Below are 13,061 nucleotides of genomic sequence, written 5' to 3' on the forward strand. Positions count from 1 at the left end.
TTCTCTTTTAAAAAAATCTGTTTTAGATATTATCTCTTGAATTCCAACAATGGAAGATGAGCATTTAATTCTCTTATCTTCCCCTATGTGCACACAAATACACACTCACTTTATCTTTCCATTTTCACAGTATGATTATAATCTCTATTTTTGGTTAAATCAGTAATTGGCACTTACATTGTTATGACTATGCATTCATAGCCATGTGGTGTACAAAATTTATATTTACTTAATCATACCTTTTCCCCTTAGATTCCAGATGACCTAGAGGAAAAAATTTGCTTTTTTTTTTCATTTCCTCAGTTTTCTACGTATTAATTACTACTTCATCCTCAAATTCTACAAGAGCTAAAAATCTTTGTGCATATTCAAACACACTGGATATCTGGATATTCCACTATTTCTTTCTTTTTCCTTTTTTCTTTTTTGTTTCTGGGAGACGTTCCTTCCAGAGCCCGCCATGCTCCTGCTCTAATCTGAACTGACTGGGCACGGGCTTCCTGCATAGCTATTGTCCTGGAACGTTCCTTCATTGTCACTGACTTCTCTCTTAAGTTGCATCACCTGTTTCCTGGATCTCATATCTTCCTGTCTTAATTTTATCCCAGTTTACAATAGCATATCTTCCAGTAGCTTCTTTATTCCTCTATTCCTCCATTACCGTCTTGTTTTTGTTAAATATTTTCTAGTGTACCATTTTAATTGTCTTGTTTCTTTTAGGTGTTTTTTTTTTTTTTTGGTTCTTTTCTTAGTGATTGCACTGGTGATTCCAATTAACACCTTAATCTAGTTTAGATTAATACTAACTTAATTTCAATAGCGTACCAAGTTGTTTATGGATGCTTTCATGCTACCATGGTAGAGCTGAGTAGTTGTAGCAGAGCATGTATGCATATGGCCTGTAAAGCCTAAAACTTTACCATCTGGCCCTTTACAGAAAAAACCTGCTGATCCTGATCCAGCGTCCTGATCATCCCGATCCCATTTTCTCTCTCCTGCCTCCAAGCATTAAGCAATCTGTTCTCTCTGAACTCTCACTGTGTTTCACCTTTCCTGAAACCTAGAAATTAACTGCAAGTGCTAAGGAACCAAATGAAAGAGCAAAAAACTGTATCAACAAAGTGTGAAAACCTCCTTGGTGCACATCGCTGTACATTAAGATGCTCAAAGTTATAATCTGTCATGATCTGTGAAATCCAATCCTTCAACATGAAATTATTGAGGATTATTACTACTGATTCAAATTTGAACAGTTCCAAGGCTAGTTTCTCCATCATTTAATCCTATGCCGAAGCAGTGCATTTCTACATGAGTGTTCTATGGTGGGCATGGGTGGTTTTACTCTGATCAGTATCCATTTCCCATCCTCTTATAAGAGTTCTTTGATTTTTATTTGACACTGGGGATGGGGACATGATGTGAGGCACAGTGTGAGTAGGGTGCTGCCAGGGACCACCACCTGGAGGGCACCTGTCTGAGCTCAACGCCCACCAAAAGGCAAGCAGAGCTGACAGGGAGAGGGTGAGCAAGTGAGTCTTGATGACGTGGTTTAGCTTCTGCGTTCTACCGTACCTTCGAACCTTCCACTTATGTGCACCAAATAAATCCCTTGTTCTGTGTAAGCCGTTTGAGTTGTGTTCCTGGTGCTTATGAGCAAAAGGAGTCGTGACTGATACAGACTTTGAAAGCAGGGGCTGAGCCACTTCTGGGCAGTCACAGAGGTCCAGTAGCTTCATGAGGACCCTTCGTTTAATTTTTAGCAAAAGAAGAACAAACTCTTCGGACCTGGAATAGTTTTAGTCTAATGCAGGATTGACTTCAGAACTAATAAGGAATCTTTCAAATTCAGGTTACTGTCCTTGACAAAACAGAAAAACTAACGGTTTCAGAAATAAGTAAATATGATGAGAATAACATCGCCAAGTATAGCTTATCAAATTCCTGATAAAACACATTTTAAAAGGCAATCAGGGGCTTCCCTGGTGGTGCAGTGGTTAAGAATCTGCCTGCCAATGCAGGGAACACGGGTTCGAGCCCTGGGCCTGGAAGATCCCACATGCCATGGAGCAACTAAACCTGTGTGCCACAAGTACTGAAGCCCACGCACCTAGAGCACGTGCTTCGCAACAAGAAGCCACCGCAGCGAGAAGCCCACGCACTGCAACGAAGAGTAGCCCCCGCTCGCCTCAACTAGCGTAAGCCTGCATGCAGCAACGGAGACCCAACACAGCCAAAATAAATAAGTAAGTAAGTAAGTAACTTAAAAACACACACACACACACACACACACACACACACACACAGGCAATCAGGATGTAATTTTGTGTAATAGAAGCATTCCTTGCACTTATCTATTTCAATGCATATTCTTAACTAAAACTTCATCAGATGCCCTTAGGCTTCTTTTTTTGATAAATGACCCAAATTTTAAAGTCTTTTCTAAGCAAAGAAATAAACATATTTTATAAATAATAATATGTCAGTTTCTTATAGATAAAAACCCTAAAATTTTTATTCTTCCTCAACTCTAATTTCTTGTCCTTGACGTTTACTTACTTTTCTAGTCTAGCCCATAAGCAAATAATTTTTATTTCCCCAGCTTTAGAGGAACCCTGAGCCTTTTTCTAACTTGTTTCCTTTTCATCCCTGCTCTGTAGCCGTGACTTGTCCACTTAACCTGCTTGTCCTTAACATAGCACCTCACACAAGTGTCTTAGTTTTGAACCTCCTGCTTTGTTACTTCCTTGCATTGGGATCTAGAGCAAGTTTCTAAATCTGTAAAATGAGGATAATAATAGTACCTGCCTCATATGGTTGTTGTAAAGATTAAAATGAGACACAGTAAGACACAGTAATGTGAAAGAGACACAGTAAGCACGTAGTAATGCTATTATTACTACAATATAATAACCAGTTTCGTTCCACACAAGAGGCTTGTAAGACCCGGCGATGTGTTTATTGTTTAAAATCTAGGCCCCATGAGGGCAGAGACTTTGTCTTGTTCATCACTATATATATGCACCTAATATATGACTGGCATATAATAGGTATTTAATAAATACTTATTTAATGAATGAATGAATGAATATAGGTAATATGGGTATAACTTTACTGATATTCCAATTTTATGGATGAGAAAACTGACTCAGAGAGGTTAAGTGACTTGTATAAAGTCCTACAGTGGTTTAGAAAAGGTTAAGATACAGTTCTCCTGCCTGATTGTCCTCTTCCCCCATAGGTCCTCTAAGGGCCTCTACCGCGTGATCCAAAAATTCAGGTGCAGTATCTTAGTTACTAAATGACGATTTTCAAGGGCCAAAAAGGATTCTGAAATTGAAAAACCTACCGTAGTATCCACAGCCTTGACATTCTCTGTGGGAATGTGCTTTGGGACAGGTTCTTTCTGTGACAGCATCACACATCCTTCAGCACCTAAGGTGATGATTACAACCTGGCAGCCCCTTTGCATGAGCACCAGCGTAGCCTTCCCAGCATCCGAGGGGCTACTGACCTCAAGGCCGGTCAGAATCTCAGCCTGAAATACATACAAAAAGAAAAGAAACTGTGGTGAGAATAAGTAACTGGGTCTGCTCCTAGATTAGATCTGTTTTTCTAGGCGATGTCTCCCTTCTTTTTCATAACAACCAATGCAGTGGGGAACTTTGGTAGATACTGGCTCAGGATAATAAATAAAATAAAACAATAATAACAATGACAAGAAAAAAGCTATAAAAGACATTCTTGGGACAACTGGGGAAATTTGAATGTGGCCTGAATATCAGATGACAGTATAGAATTACTGATAATTTTCCTAGGTGTGATAATGGTATTGTGGTTCCTCTTAGGAGATGCAAGCTGAAGTATTTAGGGGTGAGGGATCATGCCTGCAACTTTCAAATAATTCAACCAAAAAATAAATACACACAGGGGAGAGGGGAAGCCAGTGCAGCAAAATGTTAACAACTTTTTTGGTGGAGAGGATATGAGTATTCACTGTATTGCCCATTCAGCTTTTCCTTATTTGTGATGATTTTCATAGTAAAGAGTTAGGAGGAACAAAGAGAGTTTTACAAAAGAAATAAGGGAAGTGGGGAGGGAGGACAAGAAGCAAGGAAGGGGCCACTGCCAATGACTTTTGGTATAAATCATACCCATAAATTTCACACCTAAATTCTTTTAGGCTTCTCTTGGGCCATAATGCCTTTTGCATATTACTAGTTTGCAGACCACTCATTTCTTTTGTTTGTTTTGCTTGAGCAAATGGAAGCAGAGTAGGAGAGGCTCTGATATACAGCAGAAAAAGCAATGTGCTGATGTTCACAGAGACCTCCACTACTCACTAACTCTGGAAACGTCCCCAAGTCACATAAAGTCTGTAAAATGTAGGGCTTGGACAGGATCAGTAGTTTCCTCCTAGAATATAAAAAATCCTCTGGATGAAGTAGGGGTGAGGGGCTGCAGCCCTGCTTCCTCATCCCCCAGGTACCCACCCAGCATCTCCAGGGAACCTTTATGGTTCTGGGATTGGCAGCTGAAAATTCACTGGACTAGATGAATTATATGATACTTTTTGACTTAGAAAGTTTATAACCAAATTTTGTCTTTTCTCTATTACAGTTTAATCATATACTATCTCTTCCTAAGAATGGGATATCCCTTCCTGTGCTTGCTCTGAATGTGCCCAGACTAACCCTTCTTGGTGCCTGTAAATCATCCCACAGTGTCTGCTCATTCTTGGTGTCAGTCTTCCCAGGAGCATGTGTTTCATTAATTTGACCATGTACCCCCCAGCGCCCCCCTTACCGTCTTTTCCATAGACCCTTTCTTTCAGTCTGTGTGGGTTATACTGTGAGGCCACTTTCCTTTTTCTTTTTATAAGTTTTGCATTGATCTTCATTACTGGGATATTTGTGTTGAGTTGGATAGTTTATTTTCAGAAATATCGATTTCTTGTGGTTTTTAAAAATGTTTTAAACAGCTATTTTTTAATGAAAAATCTTGAACATGAAAAATAATGCACAAACACTCATGTACCTACCACCCATCTTTAATACATTTTACTTTATTAAATTTTACTTTATTTGCTTCCAATATTTTTCTTTAAAGAAGTTAAATGATATCTTCCATATATTATTTAGCATTGTACTTTTCACCTTAACATTTTAAAATTTGTGTTGATATATGTAGCTTTCTAAAAAAAACTGCACTGTATTCCATACTGCAGATATATGCAACAGTTTAAACAAAATCAGTTCTCTTTTTCATGGACACTTTGGTTTTTTCCATTTTCCCCTTTTACAAGCATGTAATCCTTTTTCCTCTGGCTATTTAAAAATATTTTTATCTTTATTAAGCTCCTTGATTTTATGCAGTTCCACTAAAATGTATGTTAGTAGAAAGTTATATTTATTTATCTTATGCGGTACTTTTAACACACTTCTGATCTTTTGAGAGTTCGTGCCTTTTCTCAGTTCTAGAAAACACCTTGCAGTTTTTCCTCTAACATAGCTTCTCTTCAGTTCCCTCCATTCTCTTCTTCCTTCATTCCAATTTGACACATGTTGAAGCCTCTCAAGCTGCTAACTTCCTCTTTAACAGTTAAAACTATTTTTCTTTCCATGCTATTTTCTAGGTGAATTGAGTTTTCTACCTCCAGGTGAATTGATCAAGATTCTCTTTCAGTTCACGAATTCTTCATTCCAGTCTGATGTTTATCTTTCTAATGAGTGCTTTAAAAATTTTTCAATGACTGTTTTTCATTTTCAGGACTTCTAATTGGTTGGTTTTCATATTCACAGACTGTTGCTTTGATTCTGTTTTCCTTTCACAATTTCTTCTCCTTTTTTAAAGAATGAGAATCTTAATCATACTTATTTTAAAGTCTTTTTGCATTGTTTTATTATTTGAATTTCATCTTGGGCAAATTTCTCTTCAGATTGTTGATTTTGCTGGATCTCTAGCAGCAGTATATTTCTTCATCTGCAGGCTCACTCTGCTCGCAGTGAGTTGGAGAGTCTGCACATTTCACTCCCATCAGGTTTATCCCTGCCTTTCTAGTGGTTTTACAGCTGCATCCACTAGGTCCCCAAGGGTCTCTAAACCAGAGCCAGGTGTTAGGTCGGCAACAGAGAGTTCCTGTTCTGGGGGGTATTGGCACTAACTGCCAATCCAGTCACTAAGTCATCAGTTGGCTCGGTTTTCTTCCTCATCAGAGGCAGTCTCTCTGTCCTCCTGTCTCTGCAGGTTGGGAGCTTTCTATATGTTGTAGCCTCAAGCAGCAGGCATAGCAGCTTCCTCCATTCTTTTTCCTTAGCAGGGAAGCCTTAGCCCAGCATCTCTGGTTTCTAGCCTGGGCACTGCTCCAGTCTCCCATGAGTGGCACACTTTCAGTGCCCATTACCCATGGGAGGCAAACTTCCACACACCTATGCCAGCTTCTGGGACTGGAGTACAGCACACCCAAGGCTGAATCTCTGTCATTCTGTTCCATTTCTGATCTGTGGAGTTATTTATCTTGTTTTTGAGCTTGTGAGTATATTTTCATTGTCTCTTTTTGTATTTATGTATCAATGGTTTGTGTGTGGCACAGAGGGAATATCTTAAAGCATGAATTTACATTGTTATCATGGTTAGAAGTCATCTATGAGAATGTTAAGCTTTAAAAATTTTTCTTTATTAAGTTTTTTAAAATTAATTTTTATTGGAGTATAGTTGATTCACAATGCTGTGTTAGTTTCTGCTGTACAGCATTGTGAATCAGCCACACATATACATATATCCACTATTTTTTAGATTCTGTTCCCATATAGGTCATCACAGAGTATTGAATAGAGTTCCCTTTGAGAGCAATTTCCTTAAAGACCAGAGTTCATTCATTTATTCATTCATTCAATAAGCGTTTACTAGGTGCCAACTCTGTGCCGAGTACAATATAACAGATGATAATTTCTAAAGATAACTATCAATATATATCACATCATACATGCTCTTTTCACACTGTGACAATGACAACCTTCTATTGAGAGGTGGGGTACCAGGGTGGACTTTCCTACCACAATCAACAGAATGGGCCAGAAGAGATGCTGTGTGACTTCCAAAGCTAAGTCATAAAAGCCACCATGTCTTCTGCCAGGCTCTTGCGCTCTCTCTCCCTCACCCCTTCTCAGGAGACTGTATCTTGTTGGAACCCAGCTTCCATATTGTGAGGAAGCCCAGGCCACAAGGAGAAGCCATGTGTAAGTGTTCTGGCCAATGGCCAGCATCAACGAGCAAGCATGTGAGTGAAAGAAGGTTCAGATGATTCCAGTCTTTGAGTCTTCCAGCTGAGAGCCCAGATATCGTAGAGGAGAAACAAGCCATGCTGTGTCCTGTCTCAATTCCTGATGCACAGATACCATGACAGACAATAAATAATTCCTGTTGTTGTAAGCTACTAGTTTTGGGGGTAATTTATTATGCAGCAGTAGATAGCCATTGGGATACAATAGTGAATAAGAGATGTCTATTCTCTCCCAGGAGAAGACAGAGGTATTGAACAAGCAGTCCTAGCTGTGATGAGTGTTTGACGAATCATTAGAGATGCTCTGTAAGTATCTAGCAGGAAAATCTAAGCCAGTTTGGCAGTTGAGGGTAATCTAACTTCTTATTGTGAAATGGTCACTCTCTCCCACAATTCCTTTTTCCTAGCACAATGCCTGGCCATGGTGGTTGCTCAAAAATATTGCATAACCTATTGTGGCTTCTTAAAATTAGCTTCCTTGTTGCAGTCTTCTTTCTTATTTCCTTTATGTTCTGAGAGATGAAGTTAATAAAAAGGCAGGTCAGGAAATCCTAGAAACCTTCATTCAGCCTTTGCACCAAATGAAAAACTAATAGTTCGTTAATTATAAACTTTCTTTCTCTGTATGTTGCATTGTATAATATGTCTTGCCTCCCAATGTTGGAGGAGAGTGCTGGTCTAATACTGTTTGGCCTGTAAGAGGGAAAATATTGAAATTTTCTTCCTAAAACGCTTTAGAATGGCATGATATGAATATATTGATAGAGATTTTATGCAGATATATACATTATGACCCTCAGGTGGACTGAGACGGTGCTCCCCTAACAGAGTGGCCACCAGGGCTTCCCATGGCATCAATGGAGAACCTCTTGTCTGTCCACCAGTGCAATCACAGGGTCTTCACAACAGAATGCAAATGCTCCAGGGTTGTACATTAGTTTGCATTGCTTGATAAAATATAGGACTCTCAGTTAAACTTGACTTTCAGATAAACAACAAATAATTTAATGGTATGTTTAGTATATTATTCCTTATTTACCTGAAATTCAAGTTTAACTGGGCATCCTGTATTTTTGTTTGCTATCTCTGGCAACTCTAATACTAACAGTAGTTAGTCCATAGAATATGGAATGATTAAAAAAGAAAACAGAAACTAATAGTATGAGGGCAGGGTGGGGACTAAAATTAGCTGAGGTTTGATAAATGCCCAATTATGGGTATGACTCAGGGAATCCTTTTTCTTCTAGGACTCACTAGTTTCCTTTTCTCTACATCCCAGTCATCCAAAAAAATCTGTTTTCATTATGCCCAAGAATTCACATGCAGTCAAGCTGATGAGGTAAGTCCTGATTCTCTGCTTTATTCATGTACATGAAAGTCTTTTGGTTTCTCAAGGAATGAGCAAAACCTTCCATCCTTACCTCACTTTCATTGCAGCATAACACATCTGAGAGAGTGTAGAACTGGGGGTCTAGGTCAGCAATGGCAGGCGCTGGGTTGAACAGTGTTTTTACTACAAAGGAGTGAAAAAGGGGTTCAGTGGTTATCGTTTTTAACATGGTGCATTTATGGACATTGAGTAAGGGAAATCCCCAAGTACAACCATTTTCCCCATTAGATTAAAAATCAGGGCTTCCCTGGTGGCGCAGTGGTTGAGAGTCCACCTGCCAAGCAGGGGACACGGGTTCATGCCCTCGTCTGGGAAGATCCCACATGCTGCAGAGCGGCTGGGCCCATGAGCCGTGGCCACTGAGCCTGCGCGTCTGGAGCCTGTGCTCCGCAATGGGAGAGACCACAACAGTGAGAGGCCTGCGTACCGCAAAAAAAAAAAAAAAAAAAAAAAAAAATCAACTTATTTACAGATGTAGAAAAGTATGGAATCTCAATCTCCGTGATAGCCTAGTATCAATTCCTTGTTATGTCCATTTGCTCTACTTTTTACTTTACAACATTTCAGCTTCAAGGGCAAGCATCAATGTTTACAACTAAGGTGATTACAAAGTTATGGCAAAGGACAACAACAACATTAAAGAAAAATTTGAATGTTGTGGCATGAAAGGACATGTATAAATGTGAACATGCAGGCTGGTGAACATTTTTGTGGGTTACTGTGAGTGCTTAGATGCAAAGCTAGTTCATAAATCCATTTTCCAGGAAAGTAAAAAAGAGATGATAGAAAGGAAACAATGAAGAGCTTAAAAATTTCCTGGTAAGAATGGTAAGTAGGAAGTTCATGTACATATCCACGTTTTGAACACCTATGTATGTCTTCCAAATATGTTGCACTTACTCATGCAAACATACACATTCACACAAAAGCTTATAGTCTTGGCTTCTGTGGGCAATCTGGGAACGTAAAGGAAAGGTTGATAAAGGAGGAGAAATTCAGTCAGAGGCTAAGAGCTACCTCAGACTACAAGAGGAGGAGCATGGGGACAGCAGAAGGGAAAAATGAGAATGTCACGGCCATCACAGTGTTGGAAGTACATTTTTCAGAGGAGGAAAGTGAACCTCAGAGAGATGAGGTCAGTCTAAGGTCCTAACACTGGGAGATAGTTAAGGTGGGTCCCTACCCAGGGTCCTCCAGCTTGAAGTCCAGGGTTTGGTTGTTTCTAAAGTGGTTGCCTCTCTAGGCCAGGACTTTGTCCATAGCAACACAAGCCCCCCATGCCAATTCACAATATTTAAAAACAGCCTTTGTTCTGGAACTTTGTAAATTGTTTTTTTAAGTATTTAGAAATTATATTCATAGGAAGCTCTCCCTCTGTCAAAACACTTAACCACCAGCGTAGCCACCTAGATTGGTTGGTCTTCTTTCTTCTACCCAGGTCCATTGACTTATGTGTGTTTAGTAACCTTAATTACTATAGACTCATAGAGTAAAACTCTCTAGCTGCAGTCCCCAGAGACTCTTCTAGAACAGTGGTTCACAAACTTGGCTGCATATCAGTCTCACTAGGACAGCTTATTAAAATGCCTGACTTCTGGGCTCCACCTCAAACCCACTGAATCAGAATCTGGGGGTGTAAGGTCAGTGAGTGTGCACATTGACAAGTTCTCCACGTGGCTCTTCCATGGCTAGTTTGGCGCTGATGCATTCCACGTTCCTAGGGAGATGTGTATCAGCACGTGGCTAGTGGAAGCTGTCCACTACTTCTGCCTGGGGAGGCTAGCTAATCTACTGCTGCACCTTCTTTGGTCTTACTTAACATTTTGGTTCAGTCAGTGGATCTCGTCCAGTGGTTTATAGGCTAACACTATTCCCATATTTTTATTATTTTAGAATCCAGAATGTCCACCCACAGAAATTCTATGGTATATTTTTGGCTGCTCATATTTTTGCACAGGGTTATTGTGAGGCTTAAATTAGAAAACGGATGTAAGAGCCCTGTGTAAACTGTGAAGTGTTATATAAAAGTAAAGGATTATTACTGTTATTATATTGTCCTTCACCCATAGCCCAACACCCCCACCTGTCCACCCATCTCTTCTGCCTTCTAATGGAGTTTTTAGCCTGGCAAAAGTCTCTCTCATTGATTTTCCTGCTTTTGCAAGGTCTCAGAGATGTCAATTATGCATAAAAGCCATCATTGCCCAGCATTCTAACACACCCATTTACTTTTTAGGTTTTCAAAATAAATATGTTGTTCCCTATTTTCCTCAAGCATTAAATTGAAACACCATTGCTCACCTAATCTGATCCTCAAAGCTGCACTCAGCAGCTCTGAGCACAAGTTAGAGCAAGCTATCAGTATGCAACAATAGGGTAGAGCCATTCTTATAAAAGTTCCATTTTATCCTAAAAGATCCTTGATCCAGCAATTCCTTTTCTAACCCTGCCCTACAGACATACACAGGCCTGCAAAGATGAGGTACAGTGACGTTCATTCAGCTCTGCTTGTAACAGAAAAAAACCAAAAGAAACCTAAGTATCTATCAGAGTGGATAAAAAATTATGACACATACGTCCAATGGAATGCCCTGCTGCTGTTCAAAAGAAAGAGGCAGATCTCTGTTTTGTCACAGAAAGACTTCTATATTTATAAGTGAAAAAGGCAGTTTTATAATAAAGTCTATGGTAGGATCTCCCTCTTTTTTGAACAAAACAAATAAAACATAGCTATATGTGTATTTACATTTATACACTTACATAGAAGAGAAAAAAGTCTGAGAGATTACTCACTAAACTAATAAGTGATTAGTTACAAAAGGCTGAGAATAAATCTGACCACAGATTAACTGCTATACATCATGCAAAGACATAATTCTTAAAATATATATAATATCTCACATCAAAAAACGAGTACATGGGCTTCCCTGTTGGCACAGTGGTTAAGAATCTGCCTGCCAATGCAGGGGGCACGGGTTCAATCCCTGGTCCGGGAAGATCTCATATGCCGCGGAGCAACTAAGCCCGTGTGCCACAACTACTGAAGCTCGCGTGCTTAGAGCCTGTGCTCCGCAACAAGAGAAGCCACCTCAATGAGAAGCCTGTGCACCACAACAAAGAGTAGCCCCCGTTCGCCGCAACGAGAGAAAGCCGGCGTGCAGCAACAAAGACCCAACGCAGCCAAAAATAAAGAAAGAAAGAAAGAAAGAAAGAAAGAAAGAAAGAAAGAATTGCTAGTGTGTAGATACACAACAGATTAAAAAAAAGAAAAAATGAGTACACTGTGAGTGAAATGATGTAATGGAAAAAATGAGTACACTGTGAGTGAAATGATGTAATGTCTGGGTTTTGCTTCAAAATAATCCAAGGTTGCAGTGGGGGATGGGAGTAATAAGTTGGGGTATAGATGAAATAAGATTGGCCAAATGTTGATAATTGTTGAAGCTAAATTACAGTATATATGAGTTTACCATACTTGAAATTTTTCACAATAAAAACAAATTTTTTAAAAAAATTTATTTTATTTATTTATTTTTGGCTGTGCTGGGTCTTAGTTGCTGCGCGCAGGCTTTCTCTAGTTGTGGCAAGTGGGGGCTGCTCTTCATTGTGGTGCACAGGCTTCTCATTGCAGTGGCTTCTCTTGTTGAGAAGCCCAGGCTCTAGGTGCGTGGGCTTCAGTAGTTGTGGCACATGGGCTCAGTAGTTGTGGCTCGCCGGCTCTAGAGCGCAGGCTCAGTAGTTGTGGCCCATGGGCTTAGTTGCTCCATAGCATGTGGTATCTTCCCGGACCAGGGCTCGAACCTGTATCCCCTGAATTGGCAGGAGGATTCTTAACCACTGCACAACCAGGGAAGTCCCAAAAACAAATTTTAAAGAAACAATGACATTGAATTTTAAGCAACAATTGCTGGATTGAGAAATTCTACAATTTAATTTGACTGTAAATACTGTATAAAAATCAAGCAAGTCTTATTTGCCTGTATCTTACCAAGGGAAAGCACTCTTATCAAAAGAAACTGGATACATAGGCTTTGAGTCTAATAACTAAATTTAGGGGAAAAGTGAAAATACCATAAAGAAAGGAGTCTCTTTGGCTCATGCTACCATAAATAAGCATGAATACTTTACCATGATGAAAAAAAAGTGAAGAATTAGTAGATGTAGTTCATCAAAGAAGAATGCAAATTTGTAATAGTCAAGATGAAAAAAAAACTGATGTCATCCTGGAACCATGCAAAACTAGAGAACACAGGATGTACCATGGAGTAACTTGGAGTTGCAGAGGTGACTGACAGCACCCAACTGTAATTATTATTCATTACAACATATGACGGACTAAACTCCCAGTCGTCTTAACAGCATGTCAACGGCTGGTGCAATAATGTCAGTGAG

General features: G+C 39.6%; 1 protein-coding gene across 2 annotated transcripts in view; it reads right to left on the reverse strand.

Moving 5' to 3' along the window:
- Positions 1-13,061, reverse strand: part of RBKS (ribokinase) — an 80,076-nt gene that overhangs the window by 29,626 nt on the left and 37,389 nt on the right. For both annotated transcript variants that reach the window (XM_060117523.1, XM_060117524.1), the window contains exons 6-7: positions 8,701-8,792; positions 3,347-3,535 (exon numbers count right to left, since the gene is read on the reverse strand). In XM_060117523.1, the coding sequence (XP_059973506.1) occupies positions 3,347-3,535; positions 8,701-8,792 (281 nt within the window). The remainder of the gene's footprint in view (positions 1-3,346; positions 3,536-8,700; positions 8,793-13,061) is intronic.

This window comes from Mesoplodon densirostris, chromosome 14, assembly GCF_025265405.1.
Source record: "Mesoplodon densirostris isolate mMesDen1 chromosome 14, mMesDen1 primary haplotype, whole genome shotgun sequence".
Classification (NCBI taxonomy): domain Eukaryota; kingdom Metazoa; phylum Chordata; class Mammalia; order Artiodactyla; family Ziphiidae; genus Mesoplodon; species Mesoplodon densirostris.